Genomic DNA, 27,716 nt, shown 5'->3' with positions numbered 1-27,716 from the left:
ATATACCTACAGTATAGTGGATATAAAAAGTCTAAAAACTCCTGTTAAAATGTCAGGTTTCTGTGATGTAAAAAAAATGAAACAAAGATAAATAATTTCATAACTTTACACCTTTAATGTGACCTATAAACTGTACAAGTAAATAAAAAAAAACTGAAATCTTTAAAGGGAAGGGAGGTAAAAAATGTAATAAAAAATAATGTGGTTGCATAAGTGTGCACACCCTCCTATAACTGGGGAAGTAACTGTGTTCAGAATTAAGCAATCACATTCAAACTAATGTTAAATATGAGTCAGTACACTCCTTCCATCATTTAAAATGCCTCTGATTATCCCCAAATAAAGTTTTGCTGTTCTAGTAGGTCTTTCCTGACATTTTATTAGTCACATCCTACAGCAAAAGCCATGGTCCACAGAGAGCTTCCAAAGCATCAGAGGGATCTCATTGTTAAAAGGTATCAGTCAGGTGTGACAACAATCTCCGGTATTGTTCATATGTCTGGGATATGGGGTAGAGTAGCAAGATGGGAAGCCTTTTCTTACCAGGAAAAACATCCAAGCCCTGCCAAATTTTGCAAAACCACATCTGACGTCTCCCAAAAGCATGTGGGAAGATTTGTTATGGTCTGATGAAACCAAGGTTGAACTTTTTGGCCATAATTCCAAAAGATATGTTTGACACAAAAACAACACTGCACATTACCAAAAGAACACCATACCCACAGTGAAGCATGGTGGTGGCAGTATCACGTTTTGGGGCTTTTGGGGTTTTTCCTCTGGAACAGGGGCCTTAATCAAGATAGAGATAATTATGAACAGTTCCAAATACCAGTCAATATTGGCAAAAAAACTTCAGGCTTCTGCTAGAAAGCAGAACATGAAGAGGAACTTCATCATGACAACGACCCAAAGCATACATATAGATCTACAAAGGAATGTCCCAACATGAAGAAGATTAAAGTTTTGGAATGTCCCAGCCAGAGCCCAGTCCTGAATCCCATTAAAAATCCGTGGGGTGCTCTGAAGAGGGCTGTGCACAGGAGATGCCCTCGCAATCTGACAGATTTGGAGTGTTTTTGCAAAGAAGACTGGGCAAATATTTCCAAATCAATATGTGCCATGCTGATAGACTCATACCCAAAAAAGACAGAGTGCTGTAATAAAATTTAAATGTGCTTCAACAAAGTATTAGTTTAAGGGTGTGCACACTTATGCAACCATATTATTTTAGTTTTTCATTTTTACTACCCTTCACCTAAAAGATTTCAGTTTGTTGTTCAACTGAGTTGTACAGTTTATAGGTCACATTAAAGGTGGAAAAAGTTCTGAAATGATTTATCTTTGTCTCATTTTTTTACATCACAGAAACCTGACATTTTAACAGGGGTGTGTAGACTTTTTATATCCACTACCATTATATACAGTATCTCACACAAGTGAGTACACCCCTCACATGTTTGTAAATATTTTATTACATCTTTTCATGTAACAACACTGAAGAATATACACTTTGCCTTCAATGTTTTAGCCTGCATTCACACCTAGGCGATTTGTGGCATTTTTTACCGCGATTTGCCGCGACAAAATGCTGCGTTTTTTACCGCGATTTTCACTGGTGGGGTGATAACACATTGTGTAATATGGCCGAACGCCGAAGACGCCTGAAAAAAAGGGTCAGGGACCTGTTTTGAGCTTCAGGCATTTCGGCATTCGGCGTTCGGCGTGGAGATGTGAACCATCTCTATAGCCGACAATGTTAAATCACCCCTCCAGCGTATTGCAGGCTGCAATAGCGGCGGGCGTCGGGCGTGAAAACGCCTAGGTGTGAATGGAGCCTTAATGTAATAGCTGCATTATCAATTGCATTGTTTCAAACTACATATTAAAGTGAAAAAAAAAAGTTCTTCAATTAATCTGCCACAGTGTGGCTCATTAGAGATCATATAGTCTAGCTCCTGTGTGCTGAGTCATACCACACAGAAAGAGCTCACCCCAGTGATGAATGTCCATTGACACCAATAAAATTGAAATGCAGTCTTTGTGGTATGGAGGGTTAAACTTGCTAAATCCAATTATACACAAAAGCCCTAAACTTTGTAACTCCTGACATTTCTGGAAATAGCTGAATCACGCATTGTGAAAAGAAATCCAACAAAAGCGCATTAGACTACTGCATGAAATCTGCTTGTATATAAAGAAAGTTCAGCTCACAGGGATAAAAAGAAAATCAACAGACATGCACTAGAAAAGTGCATGAAATCCACTTTAATAAAACACATGGCTCTGTTGCACTTACTTTATGGTTTTGAAAATCAACTGCGACAAGATTAGTGTCTGTGATGACTGTGAAAATGAATCCAAGCTCATGCTGGTGCCCAGCTATCTATAGCTGGCCACATGGAAAGCAGACATACTGTGAGGCCCCATACACACGTCCAAGGAACTCGACGTGCCAAACACATCGAGTTCCTCGTCGAGTTCAGTGTTGAAGCCGCCGAGGATCTCGGCGGGCCGACTTTCCTCATTGAACAACGAGGAAATAGAGAACATGTTCTCTATTTGGCCCAACGAGTTCCTCGTCGGCTTCCTCGCTGAAAAGTGTACACACGACCGAGTTTCTCGGCAGAATCCAGCTCCGATCGAGTTTCTGGCTGAATTCTGCCGAGAAACTCGGTCGTGTGTACGGGGCCTTAATGTATCTGTAGAGTGGAGCCACCTGCAATCATCTGGTGGCATCCAGTGAGCATCCCACTTTTACTACTCATGCATACAAAAAAAAAATGTTTTGGTTTTGTCAAATTGTTTTTAGCTATGTCCTTTTGGGGAGATTTTCCTTCATTCTTGGCCCCATTATGCATCAGGAAGTGAGAGAAAATAAATAGAAAGTGAAGACACTTCCTCACTTAGGCTGGGTTTCAAACTATTGTGAATTGGATGTGGGTTTCCCCTCATCCAATCCACATGTCAGGAGATTGTAACCGAACCTCTGGAGTGGCCCCAGAGAGTATTGCACATTAGTGCTGTGAGTCTTCTGGTTCGTTTCAGGTCCAAATTCAGCTAAAGATTCGGACCGAAATCGGACCTTAAAATTGGTAAATAGGGACACACCGGACCCCTGCTGTGAACTGCTCCATACTGCAGTGTGAACCCAGCATTAGACATCTGTCATTAGCACAGGTATCCCAATTAGAAGATTTACCCTCACCTCTTGTTCTAGTAACAACTGTAATATTTAGGATTTGCCATTACTTTCTGTCTCAATTACAATGGTAGGAAGAACAAATAGAGGAGGTAAAAAAAACTTGACAAAGGTTCTAACCCTTTCCCACTTTATACAAAATGAAAGAAAAAAATGTGGCTTCTTTATAGAAACTTGTATTAATGGTGACAAAATACTCACACCGTAGCATAAGTGGAAAAAAATTGTATACAACTAGCAGCATATCGGAGTGTTCCAACAGGTTTTTCGAAATATTGGAAATATTTTAATAGCAATGCTGGGTGGAATTAGAATTGCTAATCTTTTTAGCTAGAAACTTGGAATTGGTGCCTTAGAGCAAAGAGAAGCCTAATAAATTATATACCTTCCTCAGCTTTGTGTATACAAGGGAAACTGAGGGAGCTCAAGTCCATAAAGGGAATTGTATTGACATTGCCCACAAAAAAACCCAATGGCTCAAAATGTATTTAATCCACAAAGGTCTAGAAACAATTATGATGAATAAAGCACCTGGACCGGATCGGTGCAAGGTCATTATGGTGCCCTATAATTAAAAATAGATCAAAATCTTTACCAAGTAACTAATAACAGGTTATTTTATATTTTTGTTAAAGTGAATGTAAACCCTCTCCTATACCCAGTGAAGTGAACAGCCTCATATGATAGGCAGAGATTAAACAAATCTCCCTACATAAGTTTTATGTATATCTGCTGTCTTCCCCTTTTTACACTCTTTGGAAAGTGCAGATTGTGTTACAAATCTTTCTTCCTGTTTTAGCAGTGGGAGGGGAGTCTGGGCATACACTGTGTGAAAGCTGATTGGAGGAAAGGCACATCCCCCACTCCACATAGGCAGAGGAAGAAGGAACATGCAGAGCTGTATTAAGAATAGACCAGCTTTCTGCTTATCTACCAATAAGCTCCCCCGCCGACACAAATTTACAGCTGCTATCGCATGTGTCGGAGAACTTTTTAGAAGTGACCCTGCTGATAACAGAGGAATGGAGTAGCAGAAAGACACAGCAATTAGAGCTTTGGAGAGACATAAGTAAACACTACAGATATATATGCCTAGGTCAAATGTCATGAATTGAGTTTACAACCACTTTAAAACTTGCAAAAATCGAAAAATAAAAATCTTAAAAAAAAACAATAACAGGTTAGTTTAACTTCTATAGTTAGGAAGATACTGAAGAGTCCAATTAAGACAGCATCAAATTGTTTTTGTTTGAATATATTTAAAGCAATATTCAGCATGGATTCATGAAAGACCGAAGTTGGTAAACAAATCTGATTTAGTTTTTTATGAGGAATTAAGAAAAAATTTAGACAAAGGAGTGGCTGTGAGTATAGTTGGACTTTGCAAAAGCGTTTGACACAGTTCCACACACCTGACTAAAGGTAGAAATAGTCAGCGCAGGACATATTTCAGAGGGTAGTATTGGGGGCATTAGTGGTAGGTTGACTAAAGCACATAAACCCAAGGTAAGTATAGTAACAAGTCCTAGTTGCAATCTCGGAACACCCAATAAGAGGATAGTATGCAACCAGTCTAAACTACGTGGCTTGTTCACCAATGCCAGGAGCCTGGCAGACAGGATGGGTGAACTAGAGATACTGTTGTATGAGGATTTGGATTGTGTGGGAATTTCAGAGACCTGGTTCAACAGCTCTCATGATTGGCTGGCAACCATTCAAGGGTATATCCTTTTTTTTGTAGGGATAGAGAGGGTAAAAAAGGGCAGGGGTATGCCTATATATCAAGAATAATGTACAAGTGAATGTGAGATATGGCATCACTAAGGGAGCTAGGGAGGAGGTGGAATCCTTATGGGACGCAGCTAAGGGGAAAATAATACTGGGAGTATGCTATAGGCCCCCTAACCTGAGGGAGGAGGGGGAGACAGATCTCATATCACAAGTTTGATTAGCAGCAAGGATGGGAAGTGTTATCATAATGGGGGATTTTAATTATCCAGACATGGACTGGGCGGAGGGAACCACGCATTCATCTAAGGCTCGTCAGTTCCTAAATGTCTCGCAGGACAATTTCATGGTTCAGATGGTAGACGCACCAACTAGAAATAAAGCGTTACTGGATCTACTGATTACCAACAATACAGACTTGATCACAGATGTGGAAATACAGGGCAATTTAGGAAACAGCAATCACAGGTCAATTGGCTTCAGTATAAATCACACAAATAGGAAACATAAGGGGAATACAAACACACTGAATTTCAAAAGAGCCAACTTCCCTAAACTACGAACCTTGCTAGAAGGCATGAATTGGGATAAAATCTTAGGAACAAGGAACATGGAGGAGAAACTGGTTTGCTTTAAGAGCATATTAAAGGGTCACTAAAGGAAAACATTTTTTTGCTGAAATGACTGTTTACAGGGTATAGAGACATAAAAGTTAACTGATTCCTTTTAAAAATGATTACAAATAGATAAAAAATCAATCATATAATGTGCCTGTAGGTTAGTTTCACTTTTAAACTGTTTTCATGTTCCTGTTAACTAGAGAGACACACAGAACAAAAACAAACAAATCCAGGGCAGTGTTTTTAAAATGAATCTGATTGGTTCTGTTAAGTTTTAGACACACAGTAATGACAGCTTAGACGTACAGTGAAAAGCTCCCAGTAAGATGGTTATTAGGAAAAAGACAACCAGGAAGTGTGGAGATGAGAGCAGAATTACAGCCACTTCAAAGCAAAAATGAACAATAAGGACATGAAACCAGTACTGCAGTAAGGTAAAGGAAGCTATTTAGCTAAAAAAAAATTCCTTTAGTGATCCTTTAAATAAGGGCATTAGCCAATGCATCCCATTGGGTAATACATTTAAAAGAGCGAACAAAAGTTCTGGATGGCTTAACTCCAAAGTAAAAATGCATATAAAAGCAAAGGAGAAGGCCTTCAAAAAATAGGTTGAGGGATCATCATCAGCATTCAGACTTTATAAAGAATGCAACAAGAAATGTAAGGGTGCAATTAGGGTGGTTAAGATAGAACTCGAAAGACACATAGCGGAGGAGAGCAAAAAAAATCCCAAGAAATTCTTTAAGTATGTAAACAGTAAAAAAGGGAGGACAGACCATATTGGCCCCAAAAAGAATAAGGAAGGACATCTGGTTACAAAGGATGGGGAGATGGCGAAGGTATTGAATTTATTCTTCTCCTCAGCCTTCACGAGGGAATCGGGGGGCTTCAGTAACCAAAACAGCAGTGTTTATCCATATCACACATCACAGGAAGCACCTCCATGGTTAACAGAGGACAGAATTAAAATTAGACATTAATAAATCACCGGGACCAGATGGCTTGCATCAGAGGGTACTTAGGGAACTCAGTCAAGTAATTGCCAGACCATTGTTCCTAATTTTATGGTATTAGCTGATTGGAGAAAAGCCAATGTAGCACCAATATTTAAAAAGGGCCCAAAATACATCCCTGGGAATTAAAGACCAGTTAGCCAAACATCAATAGTATGCAAGCTCTTGGAGGGAGGTGATAAGGGACTATATACAAGATTTTAGTAATGAGAACGGTATCATTGGCAGTAATCAGCATGTATTCATGAAGAATCGTACTTGCCAAACCAATCTATTAACCTTCTACGAGGAGGTGAGTTGCCATCTAGATAAAGGAAGGCCCATAGACGTGGTGTATCTGGATTTTGCAAAAGCATTTGACACCGTTCCCCATAAACGTTTACTGTACAAAATAAGGTCCGCTGGCATGGACCATAGGGCCCACCCTACTAATTTGTTCAGATCTTCTTGCAAGGTTTCTACATTCTGCGGAGAAGTTATTGCCCTGCTTATCTTAGTGTCCTCCACAAATACAGAGATTGAACTGTTTACCACATCCTCCAGGTCGTTTATGAACAAATTAAACAGGATTGGTCCCAGCACAGAACCCTGGGTGACCCTACTTCCCACCCCTGACCATTCCAAGTATTCCCCATTTATCACCACCCTCTGAACTTGCCCTTGTAGCCAGTTTTCAATCCATGTACTCACCCTATGGTCCATGCCAACGGACCTTACTTTGTACAGTAAACGTTTATGGGGAACTGTGTCAAATGCTTTTGCAAAATCCATATACACCACCATACTTAGAATTACTTAGAATTACTAAGGTTATTAGTGGTGTACCCCCCGGTTCGGTGTTGGGACTTTTTAACCCCTTCCTGCTGAGCTTACGCATATATGCGGCCTCGGCTTTAGGGGTTATACCGGGATGATGCCCGGTACTGTTTTTTAGAGCTGGCGGTCAGCTTTCCAGGGATAACAACTGATGTGGCTAAAAGACGCTCGGTTGTTATCCTGGAGGAGCGGGAGGGGACATCCCCCCTCCTGCCACCTTCCTCCACTCTTACCGGGCCTCCCGTTCCACTGTGATACCGATCCATGATACGCCACTTCCGGCGCCTAGAGACAGATTGGCACGAAGCCGGAAACGGCTTTGTTCCAGTCTTCTTTCTGTAAACACGGAAGCGATGTCACAGCGGTTTACTCGGCTGCCAATGTATTTAAAAAAATATACAGTATTCAGAATCGCCGTTTTCGGCGTTCTGAATACTCTGAAGTGTAAAGGAGTGTAATGGAGGGAATGGAGGTCTTTTTAGTACCTGTCACCACCTATTACTGTCACAAGGGATGTTTACATTCCTTGTGACAGCAATAAATGTGATAATTTTTTTTTTTAAACACAATGTAAAAATATATAAAATAAATAAGAAAATTTCATTTTTTTTAAAGTGCCCCTGTCCCCGCGAGCTCGCGCAGCAAAGAAATCGCATACGGAAGTCGCGCCCACATATGTAAACGGTGTTCAAATCACACATGTGAGGTATGCTCAAAGTGAAACAATAAAAGTGAAATATTCCTTTACATTTCGTACCTGGGGGGTGGCTATAGTATGCCTGTAAAATAGCACATTTTCTAAAGGAAAAAAAGTAATTTAAAACTACTCGCGGCTATAATGAATTGTCGGGTCCTGGCAAAACAGATAAAAGTAATTGAAAAAAACGACATTGGTTCCTCCCCCAGTCCATTACCAGGCCCTTTTGGTATCAATATTAAGGGGAACTCCGAACCAAAATAAAAAAAATGGTGTAGAGGTTCATACCAGACCTGGATTTTAAGGGGAACCTTGCACCATAATAAAAAAAAAATCCATAGCAGACCCTTATACAAGCACGCAACCTGGCAGGCCACAGAAAAAGAGGGGGGACGAGAAAGCGTCCCCCCCTCCTGAACATACCAGGCCACATGCCCTCAACATGGGCAGGATGTCCCCATGTTGATGGGGACAAGGGCCTCATCCCCACAACCCTTGCCCGGTGGTTGTGGGGTGCTGCGAGCGTGAATGGATTTACATCGCAGCAATTAATTTTTTATTTTTAATAAAGGACTTTTCACAAGCTGTGTACTGTGGTTTTTACATTTTTTTACACTTTTTTTGTGAAATGGTAGGGGAACAATGTACCCGTTACCAATTCTCAGGGGGGGGGGGTGAGATCTGGGGTTCCAATTTGTTAAAGGGGGCTTCCAGATTCTGTTAAGCCCCCCGCCCGCAGACCCCCACCACCACCAAGCAAGGGTTGTGGGGATGAGACCCTTGTCCCCTGCAACATGGGGACATCCTCCCCATGTTGAGGGCATGTAGCCTGGTACGGTTCAGGAGGGGGGGGCGCTCTCTCGTCCCACCCTCTTTTCCTGCGGCCTGCCAGGTTGCGTGCCAGGTTGCATGCTCGGATAAGGGTCTGGTATGGATTTTTGGGGGGAACCCCATGCCATTTTTTGTTTATTTAGGCGTGGGGTTCCCCTGAACCTGAAGGGCCTGGTATGGAATTTGGGGGACCCCACTCAAATCTTTTTCAAATGAAATTTAAAATTTTGGTTCTGGGTCCCCCTTAATATTCATACCAGACCCAAAGGGCCTGGTAATGGACTGGGGGGGGGGACCCATGCTGTTTTTTCAATGACTTATCTGTATTGCCGGGACTGACAATTCATTATAACCGCGAGTAGTTTTAAATTACTTTTTTCCGATAGAAATTTCATTTTGTGCAGGGACTGTTCTAAACACGGGAAAAATGTGCTACTTTACAGGCATACTATAGACACCCCCTAGGTATGAAATTTAAAGGAATATTTCACTTTTATTGTTTCACTTTAAGCATTATTAAAATCACTTCTCCCGGAAAAACGGCCGTTTTTAAAAAAAAATTTGCATTGATACAGGTCCTCAAACACTTTTTATGACAATAACTTGCATATTAACCTTTAAAAATTAGCACTTTTGATTTCTCCCATAGACTTTTATAGGGTGTTTTTTTTTGCCGTGAACACCCAAAATTGTTCTCTATTCGGCGAACAGGCGAACACCCGATGTTCAAGTCGAACTTACGTTTGACTCGAACATCGGGCTCATCCCTAATTGCAACAATCGCCATTTTATTCTCTAGATTCTCTGCTAAAAAATATAATGTTTGGGGTTCTAAGTAATTTTCTAGCAAAAAATATGGATTTTAACCTGTAAACAAAAAATGTCAGAAATAGGCTGGATGAAAATTCGGCCAGAATGACATAGTAGAGTGTTGGACAAAATTGGCAAAGAGTAAATAACCTTTCTTCCTTATGTATCTTGCACCGAGTGTAGTAGTAAATTCAACTCTTAACCAGTGGGTTAGTCTGTGTCCTGAATCCTGTCATATAATTTAATTTCTATGTTCAGAGGCCCCGAACTTGAAGTGCCCCAGGCCCCCCCAAGGTCTAGATCCAGCACTGCTAAAAACAAAATCCCAAAGGGATTGCACTAGGTGATGGGGTGTCACTCAGGGGGTCAATATTGATTTAAATGTATTGTTTGAAGCTTTTTTTAATGTTGTCTTATATTCTAAAATTATATCTAAAATATAAGATAGGTGTATATAATATTTTTACTTTGAAATATGCTGTTTATGAATTATTCTATACAGTGATCAACTTTTTCTTTAAATGCTTACCACGTGTTGCTTATGTCACCAAATGTCAGCAAATGTCACCAAAAGCTAGTGAATTATCTGTTCTCGCTAACTGTTGTTTTCACATGCTTCAGGGTATCGAGCTCTCAAACTTAATTTTCTTCAACTAGATGGACAGAGGTAAGAAACCCACTAAAATACAGCTTACTTCAGTTTCCCTTAGCTATTTCTCCAATCAGTGCACAGTAGCAACAGTTATCATTAAACCCTGCAAGCTGCAATTCACTTTGTATGCAAATGGTAAGAAAAGACATCCCAGTTCGCACCGAATCCCACTTTGAAATCGTGCAACTTTACTTGAAATCGCACGATTTAAAAGCCCCAGGTCAGTGCGACGATCATTTGTCTGATATTCTCATTGTGTGTATGAGGCAAAAATGCTGAGCTTAAAATATATCTCTAAAAGTCCTATTTTGCATGGGCACGTTAAATTGAGCTTCTTCTACAGGCAGGAGAAAATGAATGTTCTACACTGTGCTAAATGGGTATATTAAGTATACCTCATAAAGTGGCCAATGAGTTTACTTATTTTTACAATACTGTAAATTTAAAGAAATGTAATCAATTCTAGTGCAAGGGTATACCAAGTGGTCCCTGTAGGACTTCAAGTTAAGCCTCATGGTTTTACCTGGTATATCCTAGCAGAAAAAGTTTTTTTTGTTTTACAAATGTATTTCCCAGTTAACTTACCAATATAAAGATTACCATACGCTGTGCAAACTTCCTATGGTTCCTGATGAATCAGTCGAAATGTGATTAGTGTGTGGCTCTGTGGCCACCCTCCCACCCAACATCCTTCGAAGCCAGGTGGAAAAATTGTCAACCAAACAGCAGCTACATCAGTCAGATGCAGCTGGTCTTTGCGCATTTTCTATTATTTAAGGTCTATAATGCTTACCTCATTGGACTGTCGAATGGTTCTTAATGGAATCCATACAGTCCCTAGCATTGTGTCCCAAATGAGTCCTTTATTCCAGACTTCCACCGTCAATCCTAAATCCAGTCTGTTGATCTCACTGCAGAAAAACAGAAAGTAACTTTACTTTATGATGTCTGACACAACTGATAATTAGGTTAGGAATTGCTGCTCTTTACTCACAACATAAAGTCTTGCTCCCAACAGGGCAAGTTGCCCCTGACTGCAATAGTTGTGCTCTTCACATTTTGTACTTTTAAGGTTACATAAGCATTAAACTTTTCTGTCAAAAAAAGAAACACATAATTATTTCAGCAATCCCATTATAAAAGTGGCATAGTCAAATGATGTACAGCAGGGGTACACAAGTTGCATGGGTACTGCATGCTGAGGGGTATAATGATATATATATATATATATATATATATATATATATATATATATATATATATATATATATATATATATATATATATATATATATATATATATAATGTAATTATTTTTCTTCTAAAAATGTTTTGAGTTGCTGGAGCAGTTTAGAACTACATACTAACATTTGAACAAAAAATAACAGCATTCCAAAATGTTGTACACCTTAATTAATATACCCCCACTTTTCTTTTAACTTAATAGGAGGCATAGATCGCATACACAAATGCAAAGTACCTTAGGCATACTTGCTGCACCTTGTTCTCCCCCCTGTCATGGCTCCACAGTTGTTTGAAATTGCTGTGATTGGCTGTCATTTTGAAAGCTAGAAAGGTCACAATTGCAACCGGCCGAATGATGTAGTTGGGTCGTGAGGCCCCCTGTACGCCTGGATAGGAAGAGCCGCGAGGGCGGCTCACAACTGCATATAGAGGAATCGATCTCTCCATATTCCTCCTACAGCCACCGAATGCCTGCGGGAGGGAAAGGAGGAGGAACGGGGGTTCTATCAAGCTTCCTTCCACTGCAGAAGAGTTCTGCTACCCTCAGCTCCAGCCCTGTGCTTGCCAGTCTCTAGTGTCACTTGTAAACACAAAGGCCCAGCTCTAAGTGACTTGGCTCCACCTCTTCTGAACATCCTACCTGCCATCATACACTCCGCACTCCTCTCCCTGTACATCCTACCTGCCGTCATATACTCTACACTCCTCTGCCTGTACATCCTACCTGCAATCATATACTCTGCACTCCTCTCTCTGCACATCCTACCTGCTGTCATACAGTCCATGCTCCCTTCTCTGTACATCCTACCTGCCGTCATATACTCTACACTCCTCTGCCTGTACATCCTACCTGCAATCATATACTCTGCACTCCTCTCTCTGCACATCCTACCTGCCGTCATACACTCCACGCTCCTCTGCCTGTACATGCTACCTGCCATCATATACTCTGCACTCCACTCAATATACATCCTACCTGCCAACATACACTCCTCTGCCTGTACATCCTACCTGCCTTCATATACTACACACTCCTCTCCCTGTACATCCTACCTGCCATCATATACTCTGCACTCCTCTCCCTGTGCATCCTACCTGCCATCATACACTCCACACTCCTCTGCCTGTAAATCCTACCTGCTGTCATATACTGTGCACTCAATATTGTAATTTTTTTTTTAAAAAAAATGGTAAAATAATAATAACACAAAAAAAAAATACTGACACCAGTGGCGGAACTACCGGGGTCACAAAGGTCATACTTGCAACCGGATCCTGCCATTCCGCCACCGTGCTCAAAAGGAATTGCCCCCGGCTGGGGGTTAGGGGGCCCTTCATGGTTTCTTGCATCGGTGCCCTGAAGGTTCTAATTACTTCACTGATTTAGTTCATTTCAAACTTGTATCCCTTGCAATCTTTCTTTTTCGTTATTGAATTCTTTAGTTTTACTACCTCAAGGGGCAATTAATGACATTCAGGTGGCATTATAAATTCATAATCACCTTAATTATAACAAGAATAAGTACCAGGTGAATGGGTCAGCTGGTGAACAGCTGTTGAATGTCACAAGTACAGTAAACTGTGAAAACAAAGAACCTGTGAACAGACCAATATTTTCAACAATGTTCCCATGAGAATATATGCACATTGAATTGTATTTATCTGTAAATGCCTCTCTTGTGTGCACATCCAAAAGGTCTGAGACTGCTGCTGGCAGACTCAAAGTAGTTCCTCAAGTGACACTCTATAATACTTTCCTCCTCCCAGCAGCTGCATAAAAGGTTATGTAGTGAGGGGAGAGACAGAGGAGCTGGGCAAGGACTGACAGTAATTACACACTCCTAGAAGAGGAAAGAGCTAGATATGGCAGGAAGTATGGGGATCTGTGATAATTCTAGGGAACTGGATCTTCCTTCCAGTGTTGAAATTGCCTAGTTCAAAAGAAAATTGCAAAGGAATACAAAATTGGTAATGGAAAGGCAGGATGCTGAAAAAAATGCATTTTTAATTACTATGGGGTTGATTTACTATAGGCAAATAGACTGTGTACTACAAGTGCATTTGCACTCTCCCATTAATCATGGGTATAGGAATCTGCGATTCTTCTCAAGGAATGTTCCTGTCCCATCAGCAAAGGAGGACTTTAAAACCTGGATAGATCAAACCTCTCAAGCATTAGAGGAATAGAACATCCCAGAAGCTGAGGGGACCAGCAGCAGAAGTGGTAGCTAAACTATGTAACAGGACTGTGTAGCATTAGACTACATGGAGGCACTGTATGTTGTGTTGAGGAGAGTAGAGAAACTTTCAGATCTGATGTACAAGTTTGAACTTACCCACCAACATAGATGGGAGAAGCTCTCTGACTACAAGACTCTACCCAAGTTGACAAGATGCTGCACAAGATCATCCAAAAGAAAGAGATAGATCCACAGAATGCTGAAGATGCTGACAGGGTCTGGCTGGCTGGACCAAATTATACAAGGAACCCACCCAAATCATGCTATTATTCTCAAGTTTCTTCTGAAAGGAGAACTACAGAACTACTTGCACCTACCCAGAGTTGGTGACGGTAATAAGAGAAGAAGCTCTGCTGAAGAAGAAATATTGAGATTCCAACACCAAGCCAATACAGGCACCCAAGGAAAAGAAGGTCCTCACGTGCCCTACTCAGATAGGAGAATACTTCTCAGAGGACAATAATGAGTCAGAAGCTGAGCTGTTGAGAAATGCTACATCCAAAGCACGACCCAATAATGACAAATCTGCTGGCCCAGAAGGTGCAGGCACGGCTCTAGGTTCATACAACAATATGATGGAAACCATAAGTGAACCTACATAAATCTCTCACTGATGTGAAACAGGCAGTAGTTGCTTTGACTTCATAAAGAAAGGCACCAGAAGAAGCCAAGTCAAATACCATGCTGCCCTTTTTGGGGGAACAGATGCTACAGCTGTGGAGAAGCTGCACACTTCAGGGCACAATGCACGATAGAGACTTTGCTTGACATTCCTGCAGAAGCTCCAAAGGTCCTGCAGAAGTTGCTACCTAGGAAGCCGATGGGAAACTTTAGAGGGCCCCAGTGAAGGAGCAAACTGGGTGCCCATCTACAACAGCTAGCTTTAAACCTAATGACACTAGGAAACAACAGCAGTGGTCCAAAGCCTCACAAATGCACCCCCTGCTGTCTCTGAGTGACCATGCAACTCACCTTCTTCATGGAAGGTGAATGGTGATAAGGGGGCGCTAATAAAGTAAAGTGCAAAAGTGCAATGATCTGTGATAAATTAAATAACAGTCATTCAATGATATATGTGTAACTTTGAAAGCAATATAGATAAACTATACAATTGTGCTGTAATCAACCTGCAATAAAGTGCATGTGCTCAATACTGACAAAACCAGTAATGAAATTAATAGATGAGAATCAAAGGTGCATAGTCAAAATCCAGTATACAGCAATAATGAACCAGCCGTGAACAATTGAAAGTCCATGCAATGAATATGATTCCTTGATGCTCTAACACCGTCACCACTGTGACAATACAAAGCTAGCGACACCATGTGGAAAATAGGGGTAAGTGCCTACTTACCAAACCACCATGACCTCTTATTTAAAAGAAAGGACAGGTGGGGCTTTGGTACAGTTTTTTCCTGAGGTCTGTACTTATACCTAGAGGGACAAGCCAGAGATGGACTCCACCAGGTTAATTTTCAGGAAAAAAAAAAGAAAAAGGTGGACCATAGTGTGATTCCGTATTTAATAAAATATATTTGTAAAAAACAAAGGCCGAGTGGCCGCTTACTTTTAAAAGTGCCTAAGCCTTGGCACTGATGTAACAGGCATGATTAAAACCACATATGCCGTGGAGCATTCGCCGCACTTGATCTCACTTTCATGGGTTGGCGTGCGTTCCACTGCCTCAGAGTTCCGAAACCGGAAGTGGCTCAAGATAGTAGCATGACCAGGAACTCACCCTCTTTGACTTTGAGTAGGCACTCCCAGAAAAACAATGCACACCAATCTCCTAAAGCTCAATCTAGACACCATCAAAACTGAAAGCCAAATGAGAAAAGGGTGCAAATACAGACTGCAAGGCCTGCTGTCCCAGCTGCTTCAAGCAAAATCACTGACAAGTTAGTAGGCCCTCTCCCACAATGCCAGCAGTCTACACCCACTGTACATCTGGGTACAGGAGCACAGGCAACATTGCTATGCCGGGATTTTTTCGACAAACACCTCAAACACCTACCTTTACAGAAGTTAGAAGAGCTAGAGATTTAGGGGATTGGGTCCCAGAAGTTCCCCTACGATGGATAGGGACAATCCGAGACCTTTGATACTCTAGCTGTGGTGTGCCTCGTCCCTTTAGGGTTAACTCAAACTCTTTGTTAGTGGGGACAAACACAGATCTTGAAAGAAGACTGCTCGCTCCTGCAGCAAAACAGTATCCATTCCATGCTGCAACAAGCATACAAGCGCATGGGAGGAGGACAAAAAGTCCCAGAAGAAGGAATGAGGAAGTTGTCGCAACTGGACAGAGGCGAGAACATACTGCAGCCAGGAGAAGTGACATGTCTACAAGCTTCAGTCAAGTTTAATTGGGTTCAACCTGGGCCCTTTGTTGTCCTTGGGGAGAGGACATGGGGTAAACTTGTTACCAGATGTATTGCTGACAAGGACTCAGCAAAAAAGTCAGGGGAATATTCTTGTCAGTGTTTGGTCCTTGATGACGTGTGGAGGTCCTTAATGACATATTGTGGAAGGGTGAAACGCGTTGACGCAATTTCTGCTTTTTGAGTCCAAGCAACGTCACTTCTGGTTTCGGTGGAACGCACGCTGGATACAACGTTTCCTTGTATTTCTACTACTGCAATACCTCATGCAATACCAATTTTTCTAGTCTGTAAGTACCTTACCACGTTTGCGCAATAAAATCCTAGCAAATTGTACTTCACTATTAGTCCCTTCTTTCATATTTGGTGCCAATATCTACCTATAGATCTTCATTAGACCCTTCTATGAATTGCCATTCATGGCCAATGTTCTAGCCTGAATGACCTCTGGGCTGAAAAGCTAGGGGTCCATTCCTTTTGGTGAGTGGGGACACAGGAGGGGTGTGTGATGCACCTTGAAGTTTGAAGCGCAGCTGCACTTTGATTGGAGCACATTTGCACAATATATATGGACGTTTTTTTCACTAATTATTAGATCTGTTTATGATGTTTACATTATTGTAAGCGCTGCAATCATATTTTTTTGTTTCATTTTGACAAGTGTATAGCACTTTGTGTACAGCAGCTGCAATCACCAGTCTTAATAATTTTACTTCTAGCGCAAGTCAATATATATATTTTTTTTGTATTTCAGTGTTTGCAACATTACTGACTCGCAAGTGAAATTACGTGCCTATGCTTCTAAGACAAGTGAATAGAGCAAGCATCATTCAAAGAGTCCTTATGTCTCTCCCATTGTGGTGGTGCAAAAAAATAACAGTTCCCTGAGGTTGTTCATCCAAGGATAGAAGATGCCTTACAGCCTGCCGGGGGTGAAGTGGCTCAGTATGCTGGGCCTAAAAAGTGGGTACTATGAGGTCTCCATGCACCCTGAAGATAGAGAGAAGACAGCTTTTATCAATCCTCTAAGGTTCTTCAAATTTGACAGAGTGCCCCAAGGTCTTCCAGTCATTGATGTAGAATACAGTAGAGGACTTCAACCTTAATGGAGTGCTGGTGTACCTAGACGATATCATTGTCTTAGGCAGAACCCTGGAAGAGCATGAAGAAAATCTGGAGAAGGTCCTGAAGAGACTTCATGATTAGGGGATGAAGCAGTCACCTTGAACATGTTGTCTCTGCTGAGGGAATGGCCACTGACCCCAAGAAGCTGTCACCTCTTGGCCAAGACCTGCTAATGTGACGGAGTTGAGCCAATTCCTGAGGTTCTGCTCATACTACCGAAGACTCGTTGAGGGATTAGTAAGATAGCCTGGCCACTCAAAGCCCCCATACACACGAGAAGATTTATCCGCGGATAAATCCTCTCGAGGATTTGCGCGGATTTCCGTGCGATGGAGTGTACTCACCATCGAAATCCACGCCGAAATCCTCTGGCGATGACGTGTTGCGCCGTCGCCGCGTCATCATGATGACGCGGCGACGTGCGCGACGCAGTCATATAAGGAATTCCACGCATGCGTCGAATCATTACGACGCATGCGGGGGATCCCTTCGGACGGATTGATCCGGTGAGTCTGTACAGACCAGCGGATCAATCCATGGGATCCGATTCCAGCGGATAGATTTGTTGGCATGTCAACAAATTTTTATCTGCTGGAATTCGGAAATATCCGCGGATAAATATCCGCTGGAATGTACACACCATAGAATCTATCCGCTGAAACCGATACGCTGAGATTTTTCAGCGGATGGATTCTATCGTGTGTACGGAGCCAAAGAGTTGTTGAAGAGCGAAGGTGGGGAAGATGTCACAGGCTTACCTAGGACATCTAAACAAGCCAAAGGGCCCCAAAAGCCTCAAAATTCGATTTAGGATCAATAGCTTAATCAGTGCGAGCAAGCCTTCCACCAGCTGAAGAGGAGCCCTATGAGTGTCTCTGTTCTAGCGTATGCTAATCCAACCCAACCCTATGAACTGCATTTCAATGCTAGCCAAGATGGGCTAGTTGGGGTATTATACCAAGAGCATGACAGACACATTTTGACCTGTTGCCTATGTGAGCCAAAGCTTTAGCATTGCCAAGAAGAACAATTCCACCTGCAACCTAAAGTTAATTTCCTTGAAAGGAGCTGTAATAAATAAGTTCAAAGACTACTTATATGGTGCAGAATTTGTGGTCAAAACTGATAATAACCCACTCACATACATTCTCAACACAGACAAGTTAGATGCTACAGGGCAGAGATGGTTGGCCACTCTGTCTGGTTTCTGCTTCAGCTTTAAGTTTCGCCCAAGGGTTGCAAACAGAGATGCTGATGCCCTGTCAAGAAGGCCTTATGACCCTGAAACTCTTTTGGAAGATTGGACTCAACTGACATCAGAAGGGGTGCAAGCTTGGTGTCAAATTGCTGAGCACTGGGACATGTGAACAACTGGGGCTGAAGCCATTGGAGTTTCTGCTGCAGGTGTTCCAAGGCTCTTATTTATCTCACTCAAATAAGAGATGGGGACCACCCAAACTCTCTAAGAAGGACTTGAGAAAGAACCAGTTGGAAGACCCTCTTTGCAGTATGACCCTGAAAGCTTTAGAAAGTAGTTGCTCAGATTCGCTACCAGGGAACGCTTCCAAAGAAGCATGTCTGGTCCATAAGGAATGGGATCGGTTACAGTTATCTAACACGGTGGTATACCAAAGGGGTCCCTGGGCGATCATGAAGACAAATGTCAGCTGTTCCTGCTGGAGAAGCATAGGAAAACAGAACTGACTGCCCTCCATGATGAACATGGCCACTTAGGGCCCGAAAGGACTTTCAAAACTAGTGAGAAACCATTTCTACTGGCCTTGTGTGTGGGTCAAAGTCGAGCACTACTGCCACTCCTGCCTAAGCTGCATGCAAAAAAAGACAGCTATCCAGAGCTGCCTCCCTAGCCAAGGGCTTATGGAGTTGATGTGCATTGATTTCTAATGCCTAGAACATGACTTTAGTGGACAGGGGAATGTCCCGGTGTTGACAGACAATTTCGCCAAATTCATCCACAGCAGCCTAGGTCTTGGTGAAAAAGCTCTTTGGGCATTACGGACTGCCTCAGAGAATCCATTCCAATAAAAAAAAAGCAGTCTCTTTAAACAACTGTGACATGTTAGGCATCCAGAAATCAAGAAAAACGTTAATCAAACTCATGACATGCTGAGGACTCCCTCCACAGAAAGAAAGCAACATAGGAGCAGGCACATCTCTGCTGTTTTTCATGACTACAATAGCACAGAAAATTATACCAATGGCTATTCCGCTTACAGACTCATGTTTGGAGGGGAATCCTGCCTATCAGTGGATCTTTCTTTTGGCACCTTCATAAATCGCAGGTCAGCTGCAACTCAGAGATGTAAAAAGGCTCTGTAAAATCTAAAGATGGCCTACGTGAAAGCTTGAGAAGCTTTGGATGCCAGAGGGCAGCGAAACAAAAATAATTATGATCTGAAAGTTGGGGTTCACAATCTTCAGCTGGGAGACAAAGTGTTGCTATGAAAACTGGGGCCCACTAGGGAGCTTAAGATAGCTGACTGGTGCAGTTAAGTTTTCTGCAAACAGTTGCCCAACTTTCCTGTGTACCAAATTCCTCCTGATGGGAGTACAGGGCTTCTGAATACTTGGCATCAAAACCATCTGCTTTCTCTAGGTAAAGCCATCAGGGTACCTGTAAGGACTGAAATGCCATTGCACAGTCCATCCTCTTCCAAGTGAGTTCCAGTGACCCAGCCACAGCCTCCATCACGCCAGACGTGGCTGAAGGAAAAAGCATTGAGAATAAGGAGGTTTACATGGGCTGGCTGGATGCTCCTGCAGAATGTTTGGTGGGGAGGAGTGTGTAGCCATGTGCCGCTACTCACTTCTGCCCCCCCCCCCCACTGTGCTTCTGTTAAGCCCTTTTCAAAACCGGACTCCGCTAGCTCAGCGGGAGATCGCTCCGTTAAACTTCACTGAGCCGGCGGAAGACAGGTCCGTCTCTGCTCACTGAGCAGGGAGGGACCTGCCAGAACCCCGCTGATTTCTATGGGGAGATCAGACGAAAACTGACAGCAACGTATCACCAAACGTCTGTCCTGAGATGATCGGATGATCGGATGCCAGACGGGTGTCAGCTGACATCTGCCTGCCCATAGGAGTCAATGGGTGGCCAGCTCGGATCCGCCTGAAAAATGGACAGGCGGATCCGAGCAGGCTTTTCGTATGAAAGAGGCCTTAGAGAGAGAGGCTGCAAGCATCAATGCCAGGTCTCCTCTTTTCTACGCTGTTGGCTGTGTAAACTTCCAACTTGCATTCTGAAGCCACTGCAGAGAGGGACAAAAGTACAGCAGCTGGCTCTTTCTTTTCACTTTCTCACCACTACTGTTCAACAGCTCTGTGTAATCTCCCGCTTGCTCCTTTCCCCCTCCCTCCTGGCAGCCACAGACTCAGGGAGTAGAAGAACTGGAACAAGTCAGGGTTCAGGGAGAGGACTTGAATACAGCCACAAGACGATGCTGGGAAGTGTAGTCTTAAAGGCCCTGTGTAATCCAAGCGAATGGCTAAATAACTACAGGACCCACAATCCCTGCATATTAGGGGAGGGGAGATCTATACCTTTCCCGGGCAAACTTACTCTGGAAGTCTAAGGCTGGAGCAAGGAGTGGGCACCTGCTACCTGGAGTGTCCATACACCCCAAACGGCTAAGAAATTGAATCACTGCGGTCCTTTTGAGTGTGTGTGTGTGTACCTGTAAAAGTGCAGACCCAATTCTGGAATGTCTGTGCCCATACAAGGGTGTTATTGCACAGCGCCAGAATCTTAAGGGACCTTTTGCCATGTGTGTTGGGGAGGGGGAATGCCTGCTTCCCCTCCCTGCATCTCTGAAATCCACTGGGGAAGAAGAACCACCACCTTCTCACCTCGGGCCTCTGAAATTTCCATGGGTGTGGAGCAGGGGTCTTCTCTGTTCTGCTGCCAGCACTTCTGCTGGGGGTTCGCTAGGTAGTTCCCCCTCTGCAGAAAAGTCTATTAAATCCCCAGTCTCTGGAATTGCTAAAAGTCCAGGACATGGGCTGGAGGTCCTTGGGCCCAGTGCCAACACTTTGGCAGGTGACTCATCCATAACATCCTACGATGAAAAGTTAAGTAAATCCATGCTTTCTGTGATCCAAATCTGGGGAAAGAGGACAGCTTACTCTTCTCCCGGGCCCTTAAACTTCCGTTGGACAGATGCATTTCTCTATCCTGTGCAGAAACAGGTCCGTCAAGGTCAGTCAACACTTGCTGCATCTGTCATAAGTCCTCTGCTTCCATAGTTGTGGACAGAGATGGGCAAAGCACACTGTTACTCTGCTCCATTGCTGACACTTCAGCTGAGGTTTCAGGACTGTCAGCTGGTACTTCTAGATAGTCCCAGGCAAAGGGTGCCCAGCCACATCTAGCAGCCATCTGTAGGTGATCTCCAGCTTCAATTCCTGCAAGGCCAGAAACTCTATATCTTCCAGTGTCCAGTGTACTTCTGGGACGTTCAGTATCTCTTCTCTGAAATCCCTGGCTATCAAGGTTGAAGAGACCGGACCAGAGTATCGGGCTTCATCTTTTCCACCACTTAATGAGCAGTGTAGTTGGGGATGTGCTGAGTAGTGAGGTGATGGGTGAAGGTGCTGCAGAGTGCACTTGAAATGTATCATCAGAAGCTCACAATAGAAGACATACTGACCCCTCACACCCCCCTCTCTCTAGCCCCACTCTCTTACTCACTCTACCTCGCTCTCACCACCATCTCTCTCCCTCACACCTCTCTTACTCCTCTCTCTCTCTCATCTCCTTTCTCTCTCACCCCCCCTCGTTCAACCCCTCCCTTGCACATACCCCTCTCTTGCTTACACCCCTCTCCCTCTCACCCCCACTCTTTCACCCTCCCTCTTACACCCTCCTCTTTATCCCACTCCCCTCTTATACCCTTCCCCTCTTACACCCTCCTTATCACTGCCCTCTCTTTCCCCATCCCCCCTCTCTCATTCCCCTCCCTTTTATACCCCCCTCTCTTTCACCCCCCTTTCTCTCAACCCCTCTCTTTCTCGCTCTCACCCTCTTATCTCTCACCCCCTTCTCATGCCCTCTCTCTCCCTGCCCCCTACCATCCCCCTTCTCTCATCCCCTCTTTCTTTCACCGCTCACCCCCTCTCTCTTTCACCCCACCCCTCCTCTATTTAATTTAATTTGTTTCACCAGGCCCATGGTGTTCTTAATCCAGTCCTGTGGTGGGGGCATATCTTGTGCAGACAACTGTCTAAGAGGAGAATTCCTCTCACTTTGGTGAAATATCCTCTCTTTTTTGTGTATCTAGGACAAATAGTGAAGGTAAATTTACCCAGTGGAACACAGACACCAAAAAATAACCTAAAAAGGGTTTTAGACCTTGCCCAGATTTTAAAAGATTAAGTAATGGCTACATACACATAAAATATACCTCTGCTTTTATTTATAACATGTTTTAAAAATCAGCAATGTTTCTTTTTATACTTTACAAATTTCAAAGGAAAGCTTGTACATGTGGTCTAGGTAGGTTTTTCTCAATGGTTGAAACCTTGGCTAGACTCCAAGGATACCAATGAACTCTATACCTTTAATCATTAAGAAATTGCCTTTCTAGCTACAACTGATAAAATATTGCACAATCAGTGATTCAATATGCCAAACATGGTACAGTGTACTTTCACTTTTCATAACAAAGATGTTCAACAAAAAAATACATATTTGCAATATATATATATACATATATAACATGTGTACTTCTTACCTTGGGGGCCATCAAACATAGCCTTTTTCACTGTAAGAAAAAAAAAGAAGAACAAAATTATTTCAAATGCACAACAGCAAAAATTGCAGCATTTTCTGAATATTTGGTACACTCATTAATGCTATTATGTGTTATCCAAGAAAATATTGATTACATTTTGGTTAAAAAATTTGTGTTGACATTTTCCAATTACAATGGTTATTGGTGTCTCATGGTCATCAAAAAAAGATCAACAAGAATCTCATATGCACTGAACATCCACCAAACATTCCTGTTTTATTTACTGGTTAACCAGGTTCTGTATTTATAGTACACATCTACCAGGAAGAGTCACCTGCATGTTCACTGGATCAAGCAACCATAACCAACATCCACCAACATCTGTTCTTCAATGTAAAAAGATGCTTTCTGTACTAGTTATGTTGTTTTAACTCAGTATATTTCACTATTGTGAAGTGGTGAATCTGCATTTTGAAACATGTTCTAGGCCCCCTTTAGTTGTGCTCCGCATTGGGTCAGCCAAATCATTTTCATTTTAAATGAGCTGACAATGCAGCACAATGCATAAAAAACTGGACATGTAGCTTTTTTTTTTTTACAACACACCACACTGCACAGATGGTTCCTATTTGTGCATCATAATATGCTGCAATGTTTGTGCATTGGGGTGCATTTGAACACTGATCATACGTTACTGTGTTCTGTGGTAATGTGTGGTAAAACAGGTGTGAGCACTGTAAAAGTGACATTTTTTTTTTTGCATGATTGGCATATTTAAAATTAAAATCCTATATTTCTCATGAATAGGTATTATACTGTATCTTAATCTCACAGAACCTCCACATTTTCATCAATCAGAAGCATGTGGTATTCAAGTAGCATCAACAAATAATGCTTGAAAACTGTTAACAAGTGTTAAAATGTGGCATACAGATAATGCAAGTTCATCTCTAATAGCTAATGCAGTATTTTTATACAGAGCGTGAAAATACCTTAGGTAACACATATAACATAAGCTTTGTGAATGGTTCAATTTTTTTCTGTGCTAAATCAGAGCTTTTAAAACATTCAAACATACTCCTACTGTATAAAGATTCACTGCACATTCTGTTCTTTAAAGGGGAGTTCCACCCACAATTTCACTTTTTAAATATAAATACCCCTGTAATACACAAGCTTAAGGTATTCTAGTAAAGTTAGTCTGTAAACTAAGGTCCGTTTTGTTAGGTTGTTACAGCACTTAGATAGTTTATAATCTAGAAATAGACCGTGGCCATCTTAAGCGTGGGCATCATGAAGCCAGACTGTATGACTTCCTGGATTTCAGCTTTGCATATCTTGCACATGCTCAGTGCACAAGCAATGTAATAGGTTTCAGTCAGGTTTGCAAGGACTACTGGGAAACATGATGCCTATCCCAGAAACCCTTGCAAATAGCCTAGGCAAATAAGGAGGAGGAAGTAATGAAGGACTACAAAATAAAGGTATTTACAAGCAACAAATTAAATAAAAATTGTCCATTCTGAACACTATGAGATTAGAGCATGCAGCACAGACGAACATAAAAAAATGGGTGGAACTCCACTTTAACATTCACTGACATTACTGTGTTATAAAAATGGTGAATGTTGACAGGAAATGTGTTTGAATGTAAGGTGACTGTCATTCAATGCAGTAAGATGAATGTAATTGGATTCCCCTGAGTATAAATTATATGCCCCCTAGTATTTGTTCCAGAAGCATGATTGTTATCCAAAGCACTTGTATATCAAAGCAAATATCCTCATAAGAAATAATGGAAACTCAAATAATTCGTTCCACAACCTCTTATTCATAGGTCCTTCAGTTTATAGTCCAAATAAAAAGATCATTATAGCAATGTGACCAGGTTGTGTAATCATAAAATGTCCATCCACAAAAAGAGGCCTCCACAAGGGGATTAGAAGAAAAATCCAGCAGGAACTACAGAGTATAAAAGAGAAGAGAGGAGCCTCTAATGCCCCGTACACACGATTTGGCTTTTGCCTGGCCTAACTAACATCGGAATTCCAACGGAATTCCATCGGAGTAAAATAGAACATGTTCTCTATCTACACACGGTCGGAATTTCCGATGGAAAAAGTCAGTCTGACTTTTTCCATCGGAACTTCCGATCGTGTGTACGGGGTTTAACTGTAGCAATATGTTACTAAATGTTGTACCTTCATTAAATGTAACCATATTGCTACACTTAGAGGTGCCTCTCTTCTCTTTCATATTCAGTTGTGACATGCCCGCTACTTGTATATCAAGACAACGCTTGTCAAAATGAATAAAAAAAATTAGCTTGTCTTGCAAAATGCTCTCAAACCAAGTTACACTCAAACCAAGGTTTTACTGTACCAGCCAGTTAGGCTGACTCAGAAACTCAAAAGTTTGCAGCATGGGCTTTGACTACAAGGTGCTATTAATATTTTTTAGTACTGCTGTCTATCTTACTTCTCTCACTTGGGTCATCTTAAAGTAAACTTGTGCTGAAGTCATGAACCTAAAACAATAATGTATATTTTTTATTGTTTTTCTTATTGATTTCTACACTTCTTGCCCATAAACAATGTCTCTGTGTGCTTTTGGCTGCATCTTTAAATATGCGAACAGTGACTTTTCTTATTAAGTGTCTGCAAACACTTTTGTGCTCACAAAGCTACCCTCAGGAGAGATCACAGAACCACAGCATCTGGCCAGTAGCATCCACAGCAATATAACAGCAACGTTTCAAATTGGAAGTACCTACTAAAACTACTTGATATAGTACTGGTTCACTTTTGGACATGAGATCCTTAAGTATGGCTCCTGACATCAGGTTCTGCATATGTAATGCTACAGAAGAATGAAAAAACTGTATAGAACATTCTACAAAAAAAATACAAATTACTCACCTTGCTCAAACGTACCCACATGCCCCTTTAACTCTTTTTCCCATAATTCCCTGTTTTGGATTCCTGGACATGCCAAGAGAAGCCTTCTCTGCTTTCCTCCCTCCACAACTTAAGCCTCGTACATACGATCGGGTTTCCAGGTGGACTTTTTACCGCCAGGAAACCCGAGGGGAAAGCCGAGAACCTGCTCGGTTCAGTCTTTCCCCTACACATGGCCGGTTTTCCCGACGGGAAAACTGCAATGGAGCTTTGGCCGGGAATCCCGGCAGTGTGTACTGTATGCTCCATCGCAGTTTTTCCCATAGGAAAACTGCCAAAAAAAACTGCTGGAATTCCTGGCGGGAAAAAAGAGTTCTCTTTTTTTGTCCGGCTGATTTTGGGCAGTTTTCCCGTCAGAAAAACAGCAAGGAGCATACACACGGCCAGGATTCCCGGCCAAAAGCTCTCCTCACAGTTTTCCCGTCAGGAAAACTGATCGTGTGTACGAGGCTTAAGAGAGACCTCACCCGATGGGGCAGAGGTAGTTGGGAAATTGATCTGCAGCTAGGTGAAATCATGCAGCTTCTCCAAAAGACCAACCACCCCCCCCCCCAATTACTATCAGAGTACTCTAATTCCAGTGGAGTGCCCATCCTGTGTTTTCAGGCATCGTGTCTCTCTAGCTGTTCGTCTGTGTTACCAGCGCTATCCTGGACTTCACTGAGAGGGATGCTGTTTATGAGGATAAACAAAATAACTGTTCAAGTAGTGAATCTCAGCTGGACTCCCTGGTGCATAGTCTAGGGATGGGCCAAACACACCCCGGTTCGGTTCACACCAGAACATGCGAACAGCCAAAAAGTTTTAATAAACATGCAAACCCTATTAAAGTCTATGGGACACAAACACGAAAAATCAAAAGTGCTAATTTTAAAGGCTTATATGCTAGTTATTGCCATAAAAAGTGTATGGGGACCTGGGTACTGCTCTATGGGACATGTATCAATGCAAAAAAAGTTTTTAAAACAACCATTTTTTTAGGAGCAGTGATTTTAACCACTTCAGCCCCAAACTATTTTGCTGGTCAATGACCAGGCCACTTTTTGCGATTCGGCACTGCGTCGCTTTAACTGACAATTGCGCGGTCGTGCGATGTGGCTCCCAAACAAAATTTACGTCCCTTTTTCCCACAAATAGAGCTTTCTTTTGGTGGTATTTGATCACCTCTGCGGTTTTAATTTTTTGCACTATAAACAAAAATAGAGCTAAAATTTTGAAAAAAAATGAATATTTTTTAATTTTCGCTATAATAAATATCCCCCAAAATATATGAAAAAACTATTTTATTCCTCAGTTTAGGCCGATACGTATTCTAATACATATTTTCCGTAAAAAAAAATCGCAATAAGCGTTTGATTGGTTTACGCAAAAGTTATAGTGTCTACAAAATAGGGGATAGTTTTACGTCATTTTTATTAATAATTTTTTTACTAGTAATGGCGGCGATCTGCGATTTTTATCGGTACTGCGACCTTATGGCGGACACATCGGACACTTCTGACACATTTTTGGGACCATTGGCATTTTTATAGCGATCAGTGCGATAAAAATGCATTGATTACTGTAAAAATGTCACTGGCAGGGAAGGGGTTAACACTAGGGGGCGATCAAGGGGTTAATTATATTCCCTCATTGTGTTCCAACTGAAGGGGGGA

The 27,716-nt window shown here is 42.1% G+C and overlaps 1 protein-coding gene across 19 annotated transcripts in view; it reads right to left on the bottom strand.

The window, feature by feature from the left end:
* UNC13A (unc-13 homolog A) overlaps positions 1-23,152 on the bottom strand; it is a 211,055-nt gene extending 187,903 nt beyond the window's left edge. For all 19 annotated transcript variants that reach the window (XM_040322600.1, XM_040322605.1, XM_040322603.1 and 16 more), the window contains exons 1-3: positions 23,105-23,152; positions 11,361-11,460; positions 11,160-11,277 (exon numbers count right to left, since the gene is read on the bottom strand). In XM_040322600.1, the coding sequence (XP_040178534.1) occupies positions 11,160-11,277; positions 11,361-11,460; positions 23,105-23,123 (237 nt within the window). In that variant the 5' untranslated portion in view covers positions 23,124-23,152. The remainder of the gene's footprint in view (positions 1-11,159; positions 11,278-11,360; positions 11,461-23,104) is intronic.
* Positions 23,153-27,716: the final 4,564 nt, after the last annotated feature.

This window comes from Rana temporaria, chromosome 1 (genome assembly GCF_905171775.1).
Source record: "Rana temporaria chromosome 1, aRanTem1.1, whole genome shotgun sequence".
NCBI lineage: Eukaryota > Metazoa > Chordata > Amphibia > Anura > Ranidae > Rana > Rana temporaria.
This window is presented reverse-complemented; position numbering and strand designations above follow the sequence as displayed.